At 49.6% G+C, this 25,131-nt stretch overlaps 2 protein-coding genes across 2 annotated transcripts in view; one reads left to right on the forward strand and one right to left on the reverse strand.

The window, feature by feature from the left end:
• The window catches only part of Anxa11 (annexin A11), a 45,347-nt gene extending 38,638 nt beyond the window's left edge, over nt 1-6,709 (forward strand). Inside the window, exons 12-15 of the mRNA XM_052189905.1 lie at nt 3,217-3,312; nt 4,221-4,279; nt 4,440-4,562; nt 5,938-6,709. Of these exons, the coding sequence (XP_052045865.1) occupies nt 3,217-3,312; nt 4,221-4,279; nt 4,440-4,562; nt 5,938-5,997 (338 nt within the window). The 3' untranslated portion in view covers nt 5,998-6,709. The remainder of the gene's footprint in view (nt 1-3,216; nt 3,313-4,220; nt 4,280-4,439; nt 4,563-5,937) is intronic.
• Nucleotides 6,710-8,386: 1,677 nt separating this feature from the next.
• On the reverse strand, nt 8,387-22,852 carry Plac9 (placenta associated 9). The gene is made up of 4 exons (XM_052189906.1): nt 22,673-22,852; nt 11,337-11,434; nt 8,855-8,978; nt 8,387-8,508 (listed from the first exon to the last, which is right to left on the reverse strand). The coding sequence occupies exons 1-4, from the start codon at nt 22,767-22,769 to the stop codon at nt 8,498-8,500; spliced, it is 330 nt and encodes a 109-aa protein (XP_052045866.1). The 5' UTR covers nt 22,770-22,852; the 3' UTR covers nt 8,387-8,497.
• Nucleotides 22,853-25,131: the final 2,279 nt, after the last annotated feature.

Consider the following 25,131-nt stretch of genomic DNA (forward strand, 5'->3'; position numbering starts at 1 on the left):
CCTGCACTTCCTCAAGAGCCCCCTGGTGGCATCTTAAAGGAAAAGGCGAGGAAATGGATTGCCGTGCTCTGAAATAAGGGGTGTCAGATTGGGGAACAGTGGTCCAGCAGGCACAAACACATGTATGGCACGTTCTCAGTAACAACAAGTAAAAGCAAACAGAGAAAGCATCCCAGCAGTGCTGGGGAGCACGTGCCTAGCTTATCTGAACATTAATGTAGGTTTCTGTCTATCAGAGGTGAGAGGTGTGGTCTCTTTCATGGGGCTCGGCTTCCTGTCAGGGGACAGCTCCACAGTACCCTCTGCAGCTGGTGGTGATGTGTGGGATGGGTAGAAGGTGATGGGATCGCGTTGGGGGAGGGGCTGGGGCAGTTGTGTGGTATCAGGCGGTGTGATCGAAGCCTGAAGCGCAGGTAAAGGCCCTGCTGGCTATGGCCCAGGCATAGCCAAGGGGATGCGGGTATCTGGAGCACATAGGGTCGCAGCAGCAAGGGGTGGGGTCAGAGGTGATGGGCAGCTCTGCTGACCGTGCAGGGTTCAGTGTACATCCTGAGAGAGGTCAGAAGCCAGAGGAAGGCCCACGGTGGGGTGTAGCTCCTTTCTTCAGCTTGCAGAGTGATGTGCTGTCCAGATTCCCTAGAGGACCTGGGCCTCAGGTGTGGTGCAGGGAGCGTGGAGGATCCGCAGTTGCCGTGACCTAGGGGGAGTTGGTGGGAGCTTAGCCGGGGAGCTGAGGAGAAGGGCAGAACCCAGCCTGCTTACTGAGAAAGGAGCTGGGCCCGGATGTCAGGGGAGGGCTGGGGCTTAGAAGGTTGGGAGCCGTGAGGGGTTGATCAGGTGTCTGAGGCCTTGGGATGGTGAGAGCCTTCAGTTTGAAGTTGGGGCCCTGAACTATTGTAGGAAGTCATGGAGTGGACAGTTAGCCGGGAGAAACGGAAAGCATGGTCACCTGTGTCTGGAGGCCCCTGTGGGCAGACAGGTGAGGGGTCAGAACAGAGTGTAGACAGCTTGGAAAGGCTGTCGGCGCTGCAGGGTAGGAGTAAGGCAAGGATCATGGCGATGCTGCTGCTGGCCCAGGACCCAGGCTCTTAGGAGGGAGGCTGTACTCCCTCCCCTCAGGACTGACAGGAGGCTGACATGCCTATGAGCCTGGCTGACTTTGGGCTTGAGCCCTGTCCCCAGGGCATGCTTCTTACCCTCTTAACTGCTGTGACAGAGTGCGCATGAACGCGTATTCATTGCTTCTATCACATATGCATATAATGTGTTTTGATCTAGTTGACCCCCCATCTCCTCTCCATACTCTGCTTTCCCCACTAGCTATTGTGTGCTCTTTTTGTTGTTTTGATTGTTAGCTGTTTGAGACAGGGCCCTACTAGGTAACGGTCGCTGTAACTGGCTGTATAAAACAGGCAAACTCAGTGATCTGCCTGCCTCTGCTTCCTGAGGGCTGAGATTAAAGGCATGCACCCCCATATCCAGCTGTCATGCTCTCTGTCTCTGTCTCTCCCTCTCCCTCTCCCCCTTCCCTCTCCTATACCGCTAAATCTGCTTATTGTTACCATTATGGCACTACAGAAGCATGAGTAGATTCTTGGGGACACATTCCTAAAGAAAACCGGCTCTAGCATCCATCTGTCACTTGCTGTGGTTCCTCCACTAGGGTTGGGGCTTTAGGAGTCCCTCTCTCCTCTGTCTGTGCTAGGCTTTTTGGCTTGATCTTGTGAAGGTCTTGTGCTTGCAGGCACAGCCACGGTGAGTTCATCTGTACGGTGGCCCTGTCGTGCCTGGTAGATAGTCACTGCACCCTCGATCTTGTTGGCTCTCTGTCTTCTCTCCTGCAGTGACCCCAGAGCCTGAGGAAAGGGGGCGTGGCACAGATTTCCCCATGAGGGCAAGCATTCACATTCAATGCATGCTGAACACTTGTGATACGGATTTATCTTTATTTATTTTAATGAGTGTGGAACATTTGTGTCACTGCTGTGTTTCAGAGCATTATGACATGGGAGAAAAATGAGGGGAAAATTTCAGAAAATATCAGATAAGCAGAAACCACAGCTCTGGTACGCAGAGGACACGAATCTGGAAATGGTTGAACTCGAGGCAGGGGTAGGAGGAGAACGTGATGCTGATGTTAGCCCTAGACTCAGGTTCCTGGGCTTGTTACCATGGTTCCTTCCCTTAGGAGCCGACAGCCTGTTCTGCGGCACTCCTGGGTTTATAATTAAAGGCTTTCAGCACAGCGGAACAACGTGGGTTGTGTCTGAGTGGGGTAGAGCAGGGTGAGCCTACTGCAGGAAATCAGAGAGGCCAGGGCTGGGAGTGTGGAGATTTGAGGAGGACAGTGTCGTATGTGGGCTGAGATCGGTCGGTGGACTGACCGCTCTGATAAAGGGATCATTTGACTGCAGGCTGTGCAGAATGGAAAAGAGGCCGGACTCTTCAGGGTGTGTCTCCTCTCGTGGGTTGGTCTGAAGCTGCAGGAATGTGTTTTCTTAAGCGTTTCGGACACTCGTAAGCTTGCCAGGATTAGTTTCTTGTGAGGCCTCTCTTTCTCTCTCTGTGGGTGAGCCTCCTCGTTCCTGTGTCCTCGTATGGTCTCTTCCTAGATGGACATTCCTCAGTTTTATGATGAGATGCTATCCAACAAACCCATTTGAAGATGTTGTAAGTCAAAAATACACTTGAAGCTAGGTAATGACACAGGTCTGGTGTCCTGGCTTACACGGGAGGCTGAGGTCCGTGGAAGCCAGAGGGCTATAATAGAGGACTCCATTACACGCCCAAAACTCCAAAGATGCATTTATTATGCCTAATGTCTTGAATGTTTGGTTCGGTTCACCGTGACTTACAGAGATTCAACACAGACATATAATAGAGCCTTGATGATATCAAATTTTGAATACTCAGTGGGGCTTGGAAAGAGCTGTGCTTTGTGAAAACGCAAGACAAAAGACCCCACAGCCTGTCCATTGCAGGCCACAGAGAGAGAAAGAGAGGCCTCACAAGAAACTAAGTCCGAACACGAGTGACCTGACCGATTGTAGATGCCACTGGCTGGCTTGTTGGCTCGGGGCCCAGCATCATGGCATTATTTTTAACACATATTCCAGGTTGCTGAGGGCCGGGATTACCACACGGAGATTTGAGAGAACACGATGAAGGCTATGACACGTCCTAATCTATTTTCTTTTTTTTCTGTTTTCTTGCTAGTTTTCAACGAGTACCAGAGGATGACGGGCCGAGACATAGAGAAGAGCATCTGTCGGGAGATGTCTGGGGACCTGGAGCAGGGCATGCTGGCTGTGGGTAAGCGTCCGGCTGGGGCTTGCCCCGCCTGCCTGCCCACCCGCTGGGCAGTGTGGGTTGCAAGCTGGGTGCCCAGTGTCCTGCAGTTGAAGGTGCAGTAGTGAGAGAAGCACAGGACCTCGGTAGCCTGGACCGTCGGGCCGGTGGGCTCGGTGGCACTGCGTGTCTGCAGGGCAGCTCAGCAGAAAGGAGCTGGGATCTGGGCGTTAGTGGGAGCCCGTCCAGCTGCACTCCTAGAGGAAGGTGACTCACATCCTGCCAAGTTTCCTCTAAAAATACATCCCTGTAGGCAAATGTCAGCTGTCTGTGATGGAAACACATGGAAGGATTTTGACTTGCAACAGCAAAACAGGCCCATTCTAGAGAGTGCTTGGCCGCTCGAGCTTCGCCTGGGGAGGGAGTGCCTCTTACAGCAGTGTGCCCTCTACAGCAATCCAATCGGCAGCTCTAGGACCCGCCTCCTAATATGGAGCTGGGCTCTGGATCTGCGTCCCCGCCACCTCCCTTTAAACTTGCTGAGGGACATCAGTTTGCCCATTTCTTTTAATTTTGGGGCGGGGGATTTTTCTGACTAGAACAGGAAATAAATAAATCCTCATTTCCCTGCACGGCCCGAGAATGACACCGCATCCCATGCTCTCCCTTTCTCCGAGAGGGTTTTTCTCTTTGACCTCTCACTGCCTAGGCACCCATGCCCCCAGGCTCTGCACAGCCCCAGGGGTTTTTGCTCAGTGATGGTTGGGCTGGTGGTCCTTGCTGTGCGTTGAGCCGAGTTCATGGGATCACAGTCAGCAGGAAAAGAAGGAGATCGATGGTGGCAGATTTGATGTCCAGGTTTCCTAGGGGCACACTTAGGTAGTGCACGCCCTCCTGTGTCCTGCAGACCTTATGCTGTGTTTCTCTTGCAGTGAAATGCCTCAAGAACACCCCTGCTTTCTTTGCTGAAAGGCTCAACAAGGCTATGAGGGTATGTAGGTCTTGTGTGAGGGGCAAATTCAGGACATCTTAAAGCCTTCGGGTCTAAGGGATCCACAGTGGGCTGGGTATAAAAGGTATAAGAGGGTTGGAGGGTTGGAGGTTTGGGGCCGGTGGGGAGCCCAGTGCATATGCTTTGGGTGACTCTTTAGGGAGCAGGAACAAAGGACCGGACCCTGATTCGCATCATGGTGTCCCGCAGCGAGCTTGACCTACTGGATATCCGAGCGGAGTATAAGCGGATGTACGGCAAGTCGCTATACCACGATATCACGGTAAGGGGGAGGGGCCAGTGAGGCCTTCTCTTCATCTCCACACCTCCAGGCCCTTCCCGGTGCCTTCCCTTCTCTAGAACAGCTTCTTCATCTACTTGTCTCCAAACTGATCATAAGAGTCTGAGGACAGGACAGGCCACAACCCTGTGACTCTATGGTCCTACCCTCCAGGGTCCCAGGGCTCAGAAACTTAACAGGAATGCCTACCCGTGATATCAAGAAATCTCAGGCCTCTCCCTAAGCCTCAGAGTCCCCGTCAATCAGGAGATGCGGTCCACCAAGTACAGCTCATGTCCCACGGGTCTGTGGAGCTCAGCTCTTGCTTCCTGAGCTCTGGCTTTTTCCACTTTATAGTGGAGATCACATCAGTAGCTCAGCCTGGGAGCCTCATCCTGGTTTTTCTGCTTGGTAACCTCATGACCTCGAGCAGTGTCTGCAAACCTCTCATGCACTGGTCCAACATTTCTGAGGATACCAGGAGTTCCTCCACGGGTGTGGTGGGAGTCTACACAAATGCTGGAGGAAACGCCGTGTGCCAGAGCTGACACTAAGTCACCAGCAAGCACTGCAGGGCCTGATTTCAGACTCGCTGGGCTCATCTTTGAAGAGATTTCCCATTCCTGTGCTATGAAAGTGAGGCTGTGTGTAGCAGAGAATCTGTCTTTACTGTCTAGAGTTTGGCCTGGGCGGCTAGTATTCTGTGACAGCTAAAGAAGCCACAGGCCTTGTCTTCAGAAAGCTTCAAAAAGCGTAGGGTGACAGAAAATCATCTGAAATTAGCTAAGCCTGAGCAATCTCAGAGAAAGCGCAGTGGTGTCAGAGATTGATTTGCAGAGAAGCGGAGGTTGCAGTAGCAATGGTGTCCTCCGTGGGTGGCCACAAAGATGATGCTTTCAAGGAAGAACACAGCATTGCTTTACAGTAGACCTCAGTGTAACTGCTCTAGGCAAGGAGCAGTGATGATCAGCTCTGGGTGGGGTCCTTATACTGTATGTATGTGTGTCCATATGCATACATATGCCGTATGCCTGTGGAAGCCAACGCCAGCATTGAGTATCATGCCTCAGAAGCCATCCATGCTGATTTTTAAGAGTTTCTCACTGGGACCTACGGCTTACTAATTAGGCCAGGATGGCCTGCCAGCCCCAGGCGTCACCTTCCCAGTGCTGGGTTACAAACATGCCGGGCTGCCCAGCTTTGGGCTTTGGGCTTTCGTTTTATATAGCATCTGGGGGCTGCTGGGCAGCATTTGTACAGGGGAGGTCTGCATTGCGTGCTCTGCGTGGGAACTCCTGCCTCTGACAGGCCTGCCTCCCCACAAGGACACTTGGAGCCTTGCCCCCCCCTTAACCCTTGCTCTTGTGTCTGCAACCAGGGAGACACTTCTGGGGACTACCGGAAGATTCTCCTGAAGATCTGCGGTGGCAACGACTGAGCGGTGGCAGTGGCTCACCTGCGCCCCCTGCTGGCAGTGGCCGGGAAAGTCCCAAAGAGCACACCAGTTTTCCCTATCTAATAACCCCTAAGTACACCATCACCCCCCCCCCCCCCAAAAGGCATGGCCTTTTCCTCCTGGTCCCCCCTCATCCATGTATTGTGCCGAAAGGGCCCAGGTGGGCCGGGGTTCTCAGGTGGCCATCTCTCTGGCCCTCACAGCCTCTTGCTGTGCAGAATAGATGTTTATCTCTCCTGGTTCCTACACTCATTCCTCGTTGCTTGTGGCTAAGACTCTTAGCTTCGTGGTAGACGTGTGATTTTGTATTTTTATTTGAAAACGTTTTTTAAGCCATCGTTGCCAGACAGATGCATACAAGTGTGCTTACTATATCCTTGTTTCTGGGGAGAGTGTTGGATGAGTGGGGCTCTCTGTCCTTGCCTAGGATAAAAGCCAGGTCTTGTGAGGGTTCTGTGGTGTCTGGTGAGAATGTGTCATGAGTTTTGTTTTTGCCAAACTCACTCCTTTTTAGAAGAAGTCCAGGAAAATCATTTGTTCCATTTTCCACGCAAAACCATGCAAGAATTAAAGCCAGCCCCCTGCCAATGACAGGGCTCCTTGTAGTTTGGAATGTGCCTTAAACCTGAATGTCTGTAGCCAAAAGCTGTTTCCAAATAAAAGTCAGCCAGTTCTGGAACATTCTGGAAATGTCTTTCTGGTGCCAGCATGTTTTCTTCCGCTTTATGACTCAGAGATCCCGGCCCTGTTAGCCAGTGGAAAATGGATATGCTGAACTAGAAACAGCCATTGCTGCTGTGGAAATCTCAAGCACAAGCGACCCGGCAGGGATTGTGTTTTGAGGATACACAAAACGATGCCTTCCAGAGTCACACAGGGCCCAGGTAGTGCCGAGGCATAGGACCAGAGCCGGATGCAGAGCTGGAAGAGTTCCCTGAGTGAGGTCACCCAACCCTGGGAAAGGGCAGAGGGGTGTTCATGTGGTTTCTGGGGTGACCTCTCAGGGAGACTAGTGAGGAGGACAGGAACAACCCGGGGAGGTGCTCCGGCAGCAGGCTACCTTGGGACTTCCCATCAGAGGAGCACTCTGGCTCTGGCCCTGAGGACTCACAGCTCCTGGGGGTCTGGAGAGGGAAACTGGCAGGGACAGTTTGTAGGGCTCACTGTCACGTCCAGGAGCATGGAGCTTGGCCTGTGACTGGAGGCCTCCTGTCACCTCTCCTGTGTTACAAAGCTCAGGACAATGGTGTGCTAGAGAGACAAATGCCTCTCTAGCCTTCTGGGCCCTGTCCAGAACCCCAGAGAGGCTTCAATTGACCTACAGACGTACCAATCCTCACGTCTCCCCAACAGTGGGAGGACGGATGATACTCTGGAGTAATAAAGCAAAAGAAAGCAACTGTGAGCTAGACACTGCTGTTGTGAGTTAAGCTAGTGGCCATCTTGTATGTCAGATGGGTGTGGTCCACCGATACAATAGAACATTTTGCGCTGTAAGGTGGATGGTGGATGAACTTTGAGGACTTTTCTGGTGAAAGCCTGATACAAAAGGACTCATGGTTCCATTCACAGGAGCGGCCCATCATAGGCAAGTCCAGGAACACGCATTGTTGCTGGAGTGTTGGCATGGGGTGAGGTGGAAGGGAAGTGACTCCCCTGTAGGCCAGAGGTCTTTCTGGGTTGTTGAAAATGTCCTGGAATAATTAATGGTGATGACTCAGCCACACTAGAAGCCACAGAGTTTGTGCCGGTTAAAATGGCAAGTTTCTCTGGGTGTAGTCCTTTATCCCAGTTTGGTCTACATGATGTGTCATTCCCCTGAGCGAATTTTATGTAAAAAGAATTTTGTGTACTGATATACATATTCATATATATACTTCAGCATATATAATATATAATTATTGATATATATCACATGTGATCTATGTTATATTAGTATACACACACACACACATATATATATATATATATTTTTTTTTTAAATAAGCTGGAAGTACATCTCTTTGGATTCACAACCAGGGTACAGGATTCTTAATGCACACACGCTCCTTACCACCAGGCCAGGGAGTCACATGGAAGCAGAGATTCTGGTGGGATCTGGGTTGGATCTGGTGTTTCTGACAGACTCCTTGGTGGCAGTGGCTGCTGTTTTGTGGCCTGGGCAGCAAGGCTGCATATGGACCTTGTTCACAGTTACCACCTAGGCCTTGGTGCCTCACATTCTGTGAGTCAGTTTCCAGGGTCTGTCTCTATGAATAAGGGGGAGTCCGATTACACAGGTTACCCAGGTCTGAGTGCTAGGGCAGGCAGTGTAGGGTTCAGGGTGTAAGAAGGGGCTGGAGTTGCAGCAACAGAGGTCATGGCTAGCAAATGGGTCCAAAGAGGAGCTTTTATTTCACACAAAGGGGGCAGGGAGGCAGGAAGACCTGGCTTGGTTCGCAGAGGGATGACTTCAGCTGACAGGCTCCACCATCCCTGGTAGTCAGAAACCATCTGCAAGGAGAGGGGGTGCCCTGAGTATGGGAGGATACCGAAGGAGTCCCTTGCTGTGCCCAGGGACAGCCTCTCTCCGGCTTTCTGCTCCCTTGGGACAGCAGTACCAGCACACAGGACTTAAGGAGCTGGGGGTTGATCTGGCATCTGTTGGATGCCAGGGTCCAGCAGCTGGGGGTGGGGGGTAGGGGTGGGGGTGGAGACTAGATGGAGGAGCCCAGAAGCCAGAGAACTTGAAGACTGGGGTGCTCAGCCTGGGACTGTATAACATATCCTGTGCTTTCCTGCTGCCAGGGACCCTAGTGACAGGCCCAGCGGATGTCCCTCTGCCCTCTGAGCCACTCACCATCTCCAAGCAAGTCAGGTTTGGGGCTGAAGGGCCCTGGGGGTAGGTTTGAAGCCAGTTTCTCCAGCAGGCCCAGCAGACCTGTCACTTCTGCCTCCAGGTGCTCCACCGTCTTCTCCACCGTCTGGAGTGGGAGGGTGGGGCAAAGTCAAGCACAGAGTTGGGCCAACATTAGCTTAGCTTAGAAAGTCCACTGTGCCCCAAGTCCGTGTACAGTGGAGCAGGAGCTGGGTGCTGTCCAATCCTGGCGCCCACACAGGCTCTGCTCAGTTTCCCCAGTTGAGACCATCACAGGCTGTCTGCTCCCTTTGCCCTTTTAAGGATCCTCCTGTCTGGCACTCTGGTGTTTGGCTTGGCACAGGGACTCCTAAGCACCTTTTTGTTTGGGTGTAGGCTATAAGAGTACATATTCCTTTTGTTGCACCGCCCCCTTGTGGCACCTTTCATAAGTGACAGAGTTGGGATTTTAAAATTTGTTCCTAGGGGTTGCTTTAAGGGGTGTTTGTTGCTATAGATCCTGCTGGTAACTAATAAAGCCTACTGGCCTCATGTCAAAACTGTGTGTTCATGCTTAAAATAGAAAAATAAGGACATCAACTACATTGTAATAGTATTCAAATATTGAAACTATATATTAGTTTAATGGTTGATGTCTGTAAGCTCAAAATCTTGAGATGGGAAGATCACCACAAATTCCAGACCAGCTTGGGATACAGAGAAAGACTGTCTCAAAAATTATTATTATTATTGGGATGGAGAGATGGCTCAACGGTTAAGAGCACTGACTGCTCTTCCAAGGTCTTGAGTTCAAACCCCAGCAACCACATGGTGGCTCACAACCATCCATAATGAGGTCCGACACCCTCTTCTGGTGTGGTGTGTCTGAAGACAGCTACAGTGCACACACACACACACATATATATATAAAATAAGTCTTTAAAAAATATTATTGTCTTGGTGGCAGAAAGGCCAAAAGTCAATCTTAAGAGCTGTCCGTTTGTGTGTGTGTCAGGGGTAGGGGGCCCACTCTCTCACTGGGAGTGTGTGGAGAGTCAGGAGTCAGTTCTCTCCACTTGGAAAGTCCTGGGGGGCCAGGTGGTGGTGGTGGTGGCGGCGCACGCCTTTAATCCCAGCACTTGGGAGGCAGAGGCAGGCATATTTCTGAGTTCGAGGCCAGCCTGGTCTACAGAGTGAGTTCCAGGACAGCCAGGGCTATACAGAGAAACCCTGTCTCGATAAAACAAAACAAAAAAACCCCAAACACACACACACACACACACACACACACACACACAAAGAAAAGAAAGAAAGGAAGGAAGGAAAAGGAAAGAAAGAAAGAAAGAAAGAAAGAAAGAAAGAAAGAAAGAAAGAAAGAAAGAAAGAAAGAAAGAAAGAAAGAAAGGCCAGCCTGGTCTACAGAGTTCCAGAACATCCCTGTCTCAAAAAGAAAAACAAGAAGAAAACAAAATATTTTCAGCAATGGAGATAAAACTCTTCCCAGCACAGAGTTATGGACCCTAAGTTATGATTCATCACAAACTTTGATGGCTGAATCCCCACCTCTTCCCCAGTGCTTTAGTCGGGGAACCAAGAGAAGCAAGTTGGGGAGGAAAAGGATTATTCTGTTTACACTTCCACATTGCTGTTTATCACCAAAAGGAAGTCAGGGCAGGAACCTGGAGGCAGGAGCTGATACAGAGGCCATGAGGAATGCTGCTTACTGGCCTGCTCCTCAAGGCTTTCTTTCTTTTCTTTCCTTTTCTTTTCTTTCTTTCTTTCTTTCTTTCTTTCTTTCTTTCTTTCTTTCTTTCTTTCTTTCTTTCTTTCTTTCTTTCTTTCTTTCTTTCTCTTTTTCTTTTTTAAAGACTTTATTTATTATTATATGTGAGCTCCCTGTAGCTGTTTTCAGATACAACAGAAGAGGGCACTAGATCTCTTTTACAGATGGTTGTGAGCCACCATGTGGTTGCTGGTATTTGAACACAGGATCTTTGGAAGAGCAGCCAGTTCTCTTAATCACTGAACCATCTCTCCAGCCCTCTTCATGGCTTTCTTAGCCTACTTATAGAACCCATGACCATCAGCCCAAGGATGACACCACCCACAATGGGCTGGGCCCTTCTCCATTAATCACTAATTGAGGGAGAAAAAATGCCTTACAGCTGGATCTCATGGAGGCATCTTCTCAACAGAGGCTCCTTCCTCTCCGATGACTCCAGCTCATGTCAAGTGGATGCACAAAACCAACCAGTACACACAACTAAGGAAAAAAAATCTCAGGCTGTGTACAAGCACACCTCCTAGGAGGTAGGGCGTATAAGACATTGCCCAACCGAACGTCCCGGTTCAAGCATGGAGTCATTAGCCTGGCAGCCCGGGAGCTGGCCTGGCCTGGGTGTTCTGACATTTGGACAAAGCTGAATCTGACAAAGCTTCCAGCCTGGCAGATGGCCATGATCCCTTCTTCCCACACCTTTCTTACCTCTTCCATAATGTCCAAGCGGCTTTGGACAGCCATGTGTCTGTCGCAGCCTGGGCTCCAAGCTGCATCTTCTCCAGGGGAACTGGGGGACTCAGCAGCTGTAGGGAAACAAGTCTTGTCACGTGGAGTCAGTGCTTCCCTTGTGGTACTGGAGGGTTCTGCAAAACGCCAGGCTTAGGAGACGGGGGAATCTGAACTGAGACATACAGCCAAGCAGGGGATGAAGACATGAGCACCACCCTAGCCACTCCCCTGTCTCCAGACCTAGGAGGGCTCTTTCAAGGAGGCAGTGTCGTGTCAAGACAGGGAAGGTTTGGGGGGCTTGCAAAGATGTGGAGAGAAGCATGTCTTCCTTGGGCAAACCATCCAGGGAGTTGGAATGCCTGCAGAGAAACAGGGTGGGGGATTCGACCAGGAGGAGGGGTCTCGGGATCAAAGGGCTGGATGCAGTGCTTTGATCCAGGGACCTGGAGAATGGTGGAGGAATGCGACTTTGGAGGGAGGCAGTGGCAGCAGTAATCTAAGCTTGCTAGAAGCGATGAGCCAGACAGTTACGGGCAGAATCGAGGGAGGAAATTGAGCAGCCCCATCACTGGGAACCAGCTAGTCTGAGCTGCTGCTCACCACGTCCAAAGCCACACTGCTAGTGACAGGATCAGAGGTTCAAGCTACCATGCTGACTGTCCTTGGTGATCCACTTGACTATATTTGGAACTATCTAAAACCCAAGATGCTGGGCACACCTGTGAGGGCTATCTTAATTACTTGGATTAATTAATTATTAATCCAGAGTTTAAGCTGGGAAGATCCATCTTCAATACGAGCTCTACCTTCTGTTGGTAGACTGCCTGAAGGACATGGAAGGCCAGGCAGTGGTGGCACACGCCTGTAATCCCAGCACTTGGGAGGCAGAGGCAGTGGCAGTTGGACCTCTGAGTTCGAGGCCAGCCTGGTCTACAGAGAGAGTTCCAGGACAGCCAGAGCTACACAGAGAAACCCTGTCTAAAAGGTGAACAAAACACGGACAAAGGAAAGCACTTGATCTCTTTGCTTTCTTGTTCTTACTGGCAGGTCCGTTCCATTGCCAGCATCAGAGCCCACTTCCTTGGGATTCTGGAATAACTGAAGACCAGATGCAATATCCAGACTCACCAGACTAAGCGTCTACTGAGTTTTGAACCTTTGGTTGGTAGACATCCATGGTTGGATTAGCTGGACCACAGCCTGTAAGCATTCTAATAAATCCACTTTTTTTAAAAAAAAGATTTATTTATTTATTATATGTGAGTACACTGCAGCTATCTTCATACACTCCAGAAGAGGGAGTCAGATCTCATTAAGGATGGTTGTGAACCACCATGTGGTTGCTGGGATTTGAACTCAAGACCTTTGGAAGAGCAGTCAGTGCTCTTAACTGCTGAGCCATCTCTCCAGCCCCCATAAATCCACTTTCTATATGTCAATAGATTAATTCTTAGTCACAAGTTCCCTAGAGGGACAGAACTGATGACCTTCTGGAGAACTGTGACTAATACGTCTTCTCAATCTTGACCCATGATTCTCCTCATCACTGAGGTTATACCTGGCACCACCAGCTCCGGCACAGGAGTGTCATGAACCTGGGCTGCAGTGGGTCGATCTGAGGCATTAGATGTGGCTGAGCCCTTAGGAAATGCCTGTCTCTGGGAAGCAGGTGCTTTACTGGGGTGGAAAGAGAGGGGTTTTCAGACTGCAGGGTGGGGGGGGTGGGAGGGTGAGGGGGTGGGGGAGGTGGGGGGTGGGGGGTGGTGGCGAGGAGTTTGAAGTGAAGGGTTAGCACTGTGAAAAAGAGAGCCAGGAATGTCCTGCTCAGTGCTAGCCCGTTCCCTATGGAATGTGCATAGCTTGACGGGAAGGCAAGCCAAGGTCAGAAGCTGGAAACTCAGGTCCTGGGAAATGTCTTCAGGAAGCTTAGAAGAAAGGAAGGGAGAGAGGGAGGGAGGGAGGGAGGGAGGGAGATCAGCGCGCCATGGCCAGAGAATTGTGTACTGTTGTCCTGGGTGTTTTCTTGGGTTTTGGAAAACACGGCCATGCTTATAGGGACAAGAAGGGAACAGAAGTGAAGGAACGTACTTCCTGTGGGGACAGGAAGCCCAGGAATCCAGAACCAAGGGAATCAGAAGGATGCAAGAGAGAGAAAGTGTGGGGTCCGAGTCAGAGGCAATGCTCACTGCTACAGTTCAGAGCTTCAATGTCCTCTGAAGGCCCATGTTAGAGGCCTGGTCCCTAGAACAGGACGTGGGAGGATGGGGGAGGGGAGCTGGATCTAGAAGGTGGTGTGGACTATTGGGAGGTAGGGCCTAGAGAACAGTTGTTAAGTTGTTGGGTCAAGATTGAGAAGTAACCTTCTGAGAACATTGTGGAACCCCCTTCTCTTACTCCCTTTCCCTCCTCTTGCCTGATAAGGTGAGTGGTTTTGCACCCACCATGATGTTCTGCCTCCTCAACAGCAGCAGCCACCCAAAAGTAATGGGGCCAGTTGGCCATGGACTGAACCTTTTCATTCATGAGCCAAAATGAACCTTCTCTCTCTCTTCAGTAGTTTGCCTCCGGTATTTTCTTATAACAATGACAAGCTAACTAAATGAACCTTCTGTGAAGAGCAGCCTGATTCACCATAACTGAACTTTAGAAACCCTGTTGAAAAGACAGTAGTGCTGCTACTGATTTGAAGAGACTGTTACAGCGGGGTCGTGATTTAAACATGAAATGCCCCCCTCTGCTTCTGGACTGCCATCGCGTGCTAGGATGGTCTAGCCTCATGCTCCTACCACTGCGGACTGTGAGCCGTGGCACAGTAAGCCAGAAGAAACCTTTCTCCCAAAGTTGTTTTATTGGAGTGATTTTTTATCATAGCAACAGGAAACCAGCCAGGCTGAGTGGTGTGCTGGCTACATTTGTAGAAATGGGTCTGTGGGAGATGCATATTGCAGTACTCACTGCTGAAATGTTCGTCTTAGATTTACTTCAAAATCACCTGGGGCTGGTGGGGGGACAGCAGGAAGCATAGATGGGCAGAGCAAAAATCTACCTGCCTTTTTGTATATAGTTTTTTTTTTTAATGTGTATTTTTATGTGAGTGTTCTTGCCTGCACATATGTGCATGAAGTGTCTAAGAAGGTCAGAACAGAGCATCAAATTCGCTGGAACTGGAGTTACAAACCAGGTAGTCGTGAGCTTCCTTATGGGAGCTGGGAATTGAACCCAGGACCTCTTCAAGAGCAGCAAGTGCTCTTAACTGTTGAGCCATCTTTCCAACTTATCTTAAATTATGTGTATGTGCCTGCATTTGTGCATGTGAGTGCAGTACCCACAGAGGCCAGAAGAGGGCCCCAGATCCTCTGCAGCTGGAGTTACAGGCAGTTGTGAGCCACCCAATATAAGGGCTAGGAATTGAACCACGGGTGTCCTTTGTAAGACACACACTGTTAACTACAGCCACGTCCTCTGCGCGGTGGAACTGTTAGCTAAAAGCAGAAACCTTGATGGGCAGAATGAGAAGATTCAAAATGCTGAGGACAAGGAAGAGACCTGCTGGAAGGCTGTGCTCCGCGATCCGAAATGCTGGTGAGAGGTGAGAGACAGGCTAGCCTCAGCGAGGAGACGCCATGTTTGTGTCAGTTTAAGCTGTGCGCTCAGCCAGGGAGAGTTATAGGAGGCAGGAAGAGCCCTTCTTACTCCAGGGTCGCTGGGCTGTTCCGGGAAGGGGGGAAGATGAACCTGTCCTGGTGGGAGTCTGCAAACACACCCTCCCTGTTTGCCCTGCCTGGAGGCCGTCAGTCAGGTTACTCTAGGACACTGGTTCTCAACCTGTGGGTTCTTTGGTGATCACAGCGCATAGCATGCACATCAGCTGTTTACACAAACTTGTAACAGTAGCAAAATTACAGTTATGAAGTAGCAATGAGGGGTTGGAGAGATAGCTCAGCGGTTAAGAGCACCAACTGCTCTTCTGAAGGTCCTGAGTTCAAATCCCAGCAACCACATAGTGGCTCAAACCATGTGTAATGAGATCTGATGCCCTCTTCTGGTGTGTCTGAAGATAGCTACAAGTGTACTTACATATAATAAATAAAATCTTTTAAAAAAGAGAGAGAAAAAATAAATCTTAAAAAAAAAAAAAAGAAGTAGCAATGAAATAATTTCCTGGTTGGGGGTTACCACAACATGAGGAACTGTATTAAAGGACCACAGCGTTAGGAAAGTTGAGAACCACTGGGCTAGGAGCATCACCTGCCCTGGCTGGGTCCCCTGACCCAGTAGAAGCTGCCAGCTGTGGGTATCTTGAGCAACGTGCCTCTGCTTCTCTTCCACTGTCTCCAGAGTCTGTGATGAGGTCTAACTTGGCTCCAGAAGCCCTCCTGGGAGGAGGCTGGGGTGATCTCACTCCCCTCACTCAGCTCTAATCCCTCACATCTGGATGGAGCTGTGCTCTGAGCTCATCCAGGTCTCCTGGGGGCTCATCTGGCAGAACGCTCGGAGCACAAGCCTAACAACTGTCCTCCAGGGCCAGCTCCCCCACGGCACAGAACCCCAGCCCGGCTCTGGAAAACACCCCGAAGACCCTCTCAGCCTCCACGCTCAGCTGCTAACTTTCTGCCTCCACAGCCTGCACTGTCCAGCTGGGCAGGGCTAGCCTCTGCTTCCCAGATGGATGGCGTGCGGGAGCACAAATGTCTTTCAGAATTGGCTTGAGGCCTCAGAGGACAAAGCTGTGGTGAATAATTGACAAGTCTCTTTTGATGAAAACAAACAAACCCTTAGGCAAGTAAAAATCTGAACTGTATCTGTGTCTGTCTGTCTGTCTGTCTGTCTGTCTGTCTGTCTGGTCTCTGGCTGTAGGGAAGCTCATCAATCAAGTATGGGTGGAAAGGCCAAAGGATTGCTGTGCTATCTCACAGGACCGCAAGCAGAGGCTGCATGCACTCCCTCCCTCTGGTCTTTCTACTCTGCCAGTTGGAAATGGGTTTCCTAGGGTGTGGGGTTGTTTTCTCTGGCCTGGCTTCTGCTTAAAGCCTTGTTTTATCCTGGATGGTGGCCATGGGTGAAGCAGCATCCTGTGATGGGGGTGGCCCAGAGACCAGGAGAGGTGCTGGGCTGACTGACTTAACTAAAGAGGTTTGGCTACCAATCTGTCCTGTCTATGGCCCACCCAACCCGATGTACCTGGGACTCACACAGTGAGGAAGTACCCCCAGTAATCATCAAAGCCATGTTTCTATTTTTACCAGTAACCACAGCCACTTGACGGTTAATGATATCTGGCCACATTCAATGTAATAGAATAATAAACTTTACCACATCTAGTACTTGTATAAATATTTGTGATGCGTTCAAAACCATCAGTGGGTTTTGAGTCTTCTTAAAGAGAAGCAGAATTGTATTTTAAAGGATTGTATGAGTAACTGTGCATGGAGCTGCTCTGATGGAAACAGGCTGAGGGCCCTGGAGGCCTTTAAGAGAGAACTACATTCCAAGAAACTTTTGTTTTGTTTGTTTTTGCGGGGAGGGGGCATGCTTAATCTCCCTGCTCTTGCTCCAACAGCAGGGGAGTTTTGTGCTCACGGGGAACTATATCCGTGGATGCAAATTAAGTTGTGGGAAGGAAGAGCCCCTGTCAATCACCACACCCTGTCTATTTCCCCCTCGTGTGTCCATTAGCTAGACTGACTGATGGTCAGGCTGTTAGGCAGCTCTGAGGCTAGACATGATCCCCGATCCTGTCTTGCTACCCCATACTTTTTTTTAAACCACGAATTATAATAAACTAATCCTTCCCAAATCCCAGGATGTTGAGGCCTCAAACCCACTGAGGTAAACCTCACCAGCATACGACTGGAAGTCAGGGGCACAGTCCATGGGAAGCCCTTGCAGAGGCTGACTGAGAGATCTGTCTGCCTTGCCCTGTCTCCTTTGCAGTGCTGCCATGACCCTGCACCTGAAGATGTCTATATACTGCAGGGTCCTGAGTTCAAATCCCAGCCACCACATGGTGGTTCATAACCATCTGTAAAGAGATCTGACACCCTCTTCTGGTGCATCTGAAGACAGCTAGAGTGTACTTATAATAATAAATAAATCTTTAGGCCGGAGCAAGGTGGGCTGACTGGAACAAGCAGAGGTCCTGAGCTCAAATCCCAGCAACCACATGATGGCTCACAACCATCAGTACAGTTACAGTGTACTCATATACATAAAATAAATAAACAAGAAAATAAGAAAGAAAGAGGGCTGGAGAGAGATGGCTCAGAGGCTAAGAGCACTGACTACTCTTCCGAAGGTCCTGAGTTCAAATCCCAGCAACCACATGGTGGCTCACAACCATCCATAAAAGAGATCTGACACGCTCTTCTGGTGTGTCTGAAGACAGCTACAATGTACTCACATATAATAAATAAATAATTCTTTAAAAGAAAAGAAAAGAAAGAAATAGAAAGAAGGAAGGAAAGAAAGACAGAAGGGAAGGCAGGAAGGCAGGAAGCACTCTAACTGAGCCAGGGAGAACAAGCCAGTAAGCAGTAGGCCTTTACGGCCTCTGCTTCAGTCTCTGCCCCCAGGTACCTGCCTCGAATTCCTTCCCTGACTTCCCTTAGTGGACTGTAAGATGTAATAAGCCCTCTTCTCCTAAATTGCTTTGTTCACAGTGTTCATTACAGTAACAGAAACAGACTAGGATGGGGCACTGAGCAGATACAGGCTCAGAACGATGGGGCAGGCAGGTTAGGGAGCCCCCTGCTCAGCCTCTCTCGCAGAGCCTAAGGCTCTGTGTAGATTGTCTGGATCAGGTCTCAGGATGTCTCTCTAGGGCCACATCTGCGCAGGAAACCAGAAGGTGACACGCTACAGAGAGGCTTCTTGAGCGAGGATGTCGGGGCAGCCCTGACCTAACTGGGGATCTGCTGCAAGCCAGTTCCATGTGTTGGGTCTGGCTTTTGTTACTTCTGTCTCCTAAGGTCTATTGCTTTGTGGTCCTTTATCATGACGAGTTTCTTGCTGAATGTGTATGTGGCTATGTGTCCGTCACTGAATTCTAGTTTTTTCCCTTATTTATTTTCTCCCCTTCCAAACTTTCTCTTCCTTTCAAACTTTCTCATAAACTTCTCCTTGATCTCTTTTAAATTCATAGCCTTTTCCCATTAATTTTTATTACATGCATATATGCATATACTTAAACATTACTATATATAACCCGCTCAATCTGTATAACATTATTTTTATGTATGTTGTTAGAGCTGACCATTTAAATAAACAAAGTCACTCCTTCCCTTCCCTTCCCTTTCCTTTCCTTCACAATCCTCTGACACCTCAGCCTTCCAAGTGCCCGATTATATACTCCTCTACCTTAAAAAAGTTTTTTTTTTTTCACATTCCAGAACCAGAGGGCTGAGACAGAAGAATTGCAAGTGCAAGGCCGGTTTGGGATACACAGCAAGAATTTGTCTCAGCCAGGAGATGATAGTACACACCTTTATTCCCAGCACTCAGGAGGCAGAGGCAGGCAGATCTCTGAGATTTTGAGACCAGCCTGCTCTACATAATGAGTTCCAGTATAGCCAGGGCTACACAGAGAAACCCTGTGTTGGGTGGATAAATAAATAAATAAGAAATTAAAAAAAATAATTTGTCTCAAAACAAAGCAAAAACCCAAAGTATTATTGTTATTGTTTTACAAAATCAATAGTTTAAGTGACATACACAAAAGTACACAGCTAGACGTGGCGGTGACAGGATTGGAATCCGACTGTCTGACACTGTCCCTTTTGGTGGTATGGCTGTGTAAAGTAAGCTCTTCTCTTCACTCCCTCCCTTTGTAAGAAATAAATCATTATGTCTCATTTTCAGGGCATTTAGAATTTAGTGCCGATGGAGATGCGTGCATGCACGCCCACACACACAAACACACACACACAGACACACACACAGACACACACACAGACACACACACAGACATACACAGACACACAGACACACACATAGACACACACAGACACACACATACATACACACAGACAGACACACACACAGACACACACAGACACATACATAGACACACACAGACACACACATACATACACAGACACACACACTCAGACACACACAGACACACACATAGACACATACACACAGACACACACAGGGACACACACACACAGACCCAGACCAAGACCCAGACACACACACACACACACACACACACACACACACACACGCCCCTGTCTTCCCTAGGTAGCAGTTGGTATCTGCTTCCTGGGTGCTTTTGAGCTCATGTTAGACTTGAAAAGTTACAGAGAGTAGGCTGTGTGACTGAGCCCCACAAAGGAGGCCATCTTGAACTCCAGGTTCGTCTTGAACATCAGACAGGGCTAGGCTTTGCAGTCTGAAAGAATAGGATGAGGAATTTGGAGGGACAATGCTAGACACCAGGAAGGACTGTACGTCCCCAAAGGACTTAGCTGATGAGGAATTCACAGGGCAGGAAATGTGGTTAGGAACAGACAAAAACACAGTTCTGTACCAAATTGTCAGCCATTTTTATCTTTTCTGTATCCTGACACCTGACTGTACATAAGAAAGGAGCCTGCTTATGAATTAATACTTAATTATAGTATAAATAATTACATTATAGTAATCTATTCATGGTGCACATGAACTCACACAGGTATACACACACATACACATACATACATACATAGATACATACATACAATTTTTCAATTATAAAAAGTAAAGGAGTCAGGTAGTAATAATGCATGCATTGGTCACAGCACTGGGGAGGCAGAGGCAGGTGGGTCTTTGTGAGTTCGAGGCCAGCCTGGTCTACAGAGCCAGTTCCAGGACATCCAGGGCTACACAGAGAAACCCTATCTCAGAAAAAAAAACCAACCCAAAACATATATATATATATGTATACATATATATGTATACATATATATGTATGTATACACACACACATACACACACACACACACATATATATATACATATATATATGTGTATATATATATGTATATACACACACACACACACACACACACACATACACAAATAAGAAGACACAGAGGATTCTTCTGACAGCGGAAAGAGGAGCTGAGCTGAGGTTGGCCTCTGAACACATCTGTCTAAGGTTGCTGCTAAGAGCACTCACTGGATCACAACTAGGAGACCGCGCAGGCCCGGAGACAGGAATTCTATCCTCAGAACACACGTAAAGGTGGAAAGACAGATCCAACTCCACGGAGCTGCCCTGGCTTCCTTGCTCACACTGTGCAACCCTGTGCACAATAACAAACAAATTACTGACTTACTCAACAGTTTGAAGGAATCAAATGACCCCTACACCTTTGAAGAAAAAAGTCTATCCTTAGCAGGAATCAAATTCAGTTTGCTTAATAAAGATGGCCTGGAGTTCAGTTGGTAGAATGCTTGCTTTGAAATGTTGAGGCCCAGGTTAGCCCCTCAGCACAACCTAAAACCAGAACCAGCCACACTTGGAAAGCAGGGGCAGGAGGACCAGACATGCAAAGTCACCCATGAATACAAGTTCAGCACCAGCTTGAGCTACAAGAGACCTTGTTCTTTAAAAAAAATACGTTAAAAATAGCCAGGCATGGTCCGGACATGCGGGAGGCAGAGAGAGGCTGAGCTCAGTGAGTTCCAGGACAGCCAAGGCTACACTGAGAGACTCCGTTTTGAAAAACCAAATATATGCCAAATATGTGAATATTATGTAGAAACTAATTTCATTGCAAAGAAAAATCTAACTGGGGTTAGATCAAGCTTCTATAAATAGCCATCAATTTTATAGACAACACAGAGAGAAGAACAGTTGAATGACACCCAGGAATTCAATCACCAAAATCTAAACCTCTCTCTCTCTCTCTCTCTCTCTCTCTCTCTCTCTCTCTCACACACACACACACACACACACACACACACACACATACACACACACACCATTCGCGTGTTAGCCCCGGCTGTCCTGGAACTCACTATATAGACCAACCAGGTTGGTCTCAAACTCAGAGATCTGCCCGCTTCTGTCTCCCAAATGCTGGGATAAAGGCCAACACCACCACCCACCTGCAAAACTTTTCTCAACAATTGATTTCAAGGAACCCCCCCCCCCCCCAGGAAGAATGAAGAGATTACGCATTTAAAGAGACAGCAGACATGTCAGCCAAATTTAACCAACCACTTAATCTTGCTTGGAACAAACAAATGAAATGTGAGCGGGTCAGGAATGTGACCTGTGGTGTGGGGATGGAGGGAGGGCGGGGCTACCGGACAGCGACAGCGACAGTCTTCCTCCGGGAGGCTCCCCATGAGCTCTGGTCTCCACCTCTGCAGCCCCAGCAGAGCTTAGAGGAGAATCTCAAAGGGAAGGAAAAGGGAGGTCGGCGCCTTGTGAGCTGACTTTGGGCTGGACAGAATGCCAGCCACTCCTTAACAGGTAGGGAAACTGAGGCCAGATGGTCTGAGAGAACTAGTGTTGTGTGCTCACTGGTGGGCGTGACCTTTCTTACACTCTCTGAAGTCAGGAAGTGAGATGAAAAGCGATTCACCCCACAGGGACTCCTTTAATGATCTCTCTGCGGGCCCTGAAAAGCAACCAGAGCTTTAGTCTGGGAGCCAGGCTTTTCTGCCTGTCTGGAACAAGAACCCCAGGGAGCGAGAGGCCTGGGGTTTGGTGCTGAGTCGGCCTTGACACAGCCTGAGAGACACAGCCCGTCCTCACCTAGACAGCCATAGTTCTTAGACTGTTCTGGACCTGGAAGATGGTCTCTTCAGATCACTACAGACTCCTCAGGCCTCCAGGCAGGTGAGACTGTACCTTATTTCTGTCTGTCTCCCCAATGGTGGTGCTGGCCATGCCTGGGCCATTGACCCTTTCGGCTCCCCTTCCAACACGATGCTCTTTGGAATCTCCCCCTGGCAGGATGGAGGGCGGCCACACCCTGCAGCTGAACCTCCGCCCATGCCTGCTGGTCCACTCCAACTCTCTAGACATCCGGTTGCCACATTCCTTTCCCCAAATCTTTCTTTCCCCGTTTGTTCCTGCCATTCCTATTTCTTTCCTTCTTATTTGTGCTTTTTTCAAACTCCCTTCTCTTGCTCTCCTCACCCACACGCATTTATCTAGAAAGCCTCTTTCGTTCGCTCGCCCAGCCTCTCCTCTTACTCTTATTCTTGATCTGCTCCCTTTTCTGTACTTCGGTGTCCCTGATTCTTTCACCATCTCCGTTCCCTCCCTCCGCTTTTCCCGGTGTCTCTGTCTCCCGCTCCTCTCTCATCCCTACCTCGCCGTCCGGGGCTGTCCCTGGGAGCCTGGCTCCATTCGCCCGCCCCGGCGCCGAGCAGGGCGAGCCCGGCCAGCGCGCAGAGCAGCTGCTGCATAGTACGAAGCCGGAGCCACAGAGTGAAGCCGTTTGTCCGTAGTCGCCTCCCGGGGATCGCGCCCGCCCAGCCCGAGAAAATGCAGTCCGAGCCAAAATTCCTGGGCGGCTCCGGGTTTCTGGCTCCAGAGAACCCTCCCGCCCCCTCTAGTAGCCCCACCGTATCCCGCAAGAAGGCGCGGCCCAGGATCCCACCCCAAAGGCAACCGCTCCATCGGGACCTCCGGTCCAGCTTCCCACCCTACCCCTGCCCTTGGGGACCAGGCACCTAAGTGGGGAAGGAGGCTCTAGGCTCTGCTTCTGAGTCCATTTTACAGACAGCCAGATTGAGCTCAGGAAAGAGGACCTTCCTCTGTGTCCTTCCCAGGCTGGCACAAGTTCTGAATCCTGGACTTGAAATGTTCTCTGCCTACCTCTGAAGCTAATGTGACTGAATAGAGGGAACTGAAGGCTTAGTGTCTGCCCTCTACAGAGACCCACTGATAAAGCCCGTTTAACTCCTTCATAAAGAGTGAAAACGTGAGGTGCAGTTGAGGGCTTCGGAGGCCCTGGCTTTCTCCACACAGTGAGCAATGGATCCAGCAGTAAGAGAACTTATCTCGGGCAGAAATTACAGATCTAGAGAGAAGAGTTATTTTGCACCTTTATCAGTTACTTGCAAGTTCCAGCTTCAAAGCAGTTTAAAGGAAATGGGTGGTGCATGGTGGTGGAGCACGCCTTTAATCCTAGCACTTGGGAGGCCGAGGCAGGAGGATCTCTGTGAATTTGAGACCAGCTTGGTCTACACAGCGAGTTCCAGGACAGCCAGGGCTACATAGTGAGGCCCTATCTCTGAACCATGTGAGGAGTTGGGAGAGGAAGGAAGAGGGGAGAGAAGCCAGTTACAGCAGCCGGACGGCAAAAGGCAAAGAGGGAAAGGTCACCAACACGGCTGGATTATATAGGGAAGCGCCTCTGGGGGAAGGGCAGCCCTGACGCTGGGCTGGAGATTAGGGGTTGGGGGTAGAAGATAGGGTATGCCTCTACCCTGTAATAGGTAGTAGAGACTGAGGGATGCTGGGAGAACCTGGGGGCCTCGTCCTCTTTGATATTAAATAGGCACCTCAGCCTTTTGTCCCAGGGCTTGAGATGTCACATTTGGTAGTCTCTGGGAGGGGTGAAAATGGAAATAAGCCACTTATTCACGCAGCTATCTACGAGATATTTAAGGAATCCACAGTCCGGGCAGACATCATGCTATGAACCGGAGCTAAGCCGTGAGGAGTCACATCTGCCACACTCTCTCTGATCCCCAGGGGTAATCCCACCAGGGGCCTGTCATCATACCCATTCCGCAGACCAAGAAGTTGAGAGTCAGAGGTTAAAAAAGCTTGCTCATGGCCACACAGGTGGATGATATGGAGTCAGGGTTCAAATCTCTGAGGCCTCTGCAAGCAGACTTTTAGATAATAGCTTACTCTATGCTTAGTTCCGTTTCTGTGCTAAGCACGCTGCCGGGTAAGGGTGGGATGGAGGTAGGGAGGGTTTGTGTCTTCTTAAGGCTGAGGTTTGTTTGGTTTGGTTTGTTTTATTCCCAGTGAACTTCAAACCATCTGATGCTTCACTTGGAGACCACACCCATCCAACAAGTGTGAAAATAAACCATAAAGCAAGTCCGGTGATACTCATGAACACGCAGAGCCCACGTCGGAGCCCCTCGCTTCAGGCTGAACATCTTTGTGGCCAGGCATGGGAGAGTGGTTTCACAGAGCGTCAACCTGGGCGCCAGAGACAGTCTGAGGGTCACGGCTGTTAAATGACATGCTTGTGTCTGAATGGGTACAGGTGTCCACAGAGGTGTTGGACTCCCTGGACCTGGAGTTACAGGAAGTTGTGATCACCCTTGATGTGGGTGCTAGAAACCAACCCTGGGTGCTCTGGAAGAGCAGTGAGCGCTCTTACGGGCTAATCCATCTCTCCAGTCTCCACAGCGTCAGCACGCTGTATCAGCTGTGCAGCTGTTACACTCCTCCGTCAGTCAGCAGCCTTTCCTCTCCCTCTCCTCCTCTCCTCCTCTCCTGTAGGCCAGGGGCTCTGACACAGAAATCCAAACTAGGAGTCATCAGGTCTGCCACCAAGACTTGGATCTAATTCTTAAAAAGCACCCTCCCCTCCCCTTGAGGATTAGGATGCCCAGATGAGCTGGTTTCAGAGGAAGGATTCATCTCAGTGATGCTAAGAATTGGCTCTACGTGCTAGGGCATTCTGATTTAGCCCAGGCATGAGATTGTAGAACAAAACAAAACCTAAACCCACAAGGATTTGTACAGCTTAGAGCCAGTGAGCTACTTAATTATTTGAATTTAGCATAAGAAAATACAAAA

The sequence above is a fragment of the Apodemus sylvaticus genome, chromosome 8, assembly GCF_947179515.1.
Source record: "Apodemus sylvaticus chromosome 8, mApoSyl1.1, whole genome shotgun sequence".
Taxonomy (NCBI): domain Eukaryota; kingdom Metazoa; phylum Chordata; class Mammalia; order Rodentia; family Muridae; genus Apodemus; species Apodemus sylvaticus.

What these genes read in the sequence shown, in the direction of transcription:
- Plac9 (XM_052189906.1), bottom strand. Translation starts at nt 22,769, where the DNA reads ATGCAGCAGCTGCTCTGCGCGCTGGCCGGGCTCGCCCTGCTCGGCGCC. An exon ending in GGACAGCCCCGGACGGCGAG is followed by an intron (nt 11,435 to 22,672) that starts GTAGGGATGAGA and finishes GTTTCCCTACAG; the next exon opens with CTGCTGAGTCCCCCAGTTCC. An exon ending in GCTTGGACATTATGGAAGAG is followed by an intron (nt 8,979 to 11,336) that starts GTAAGAAAGGTG and finishes CTCCCACTCCAG; the next exon opens with ACGGTGGAGAAGACGGTGGA.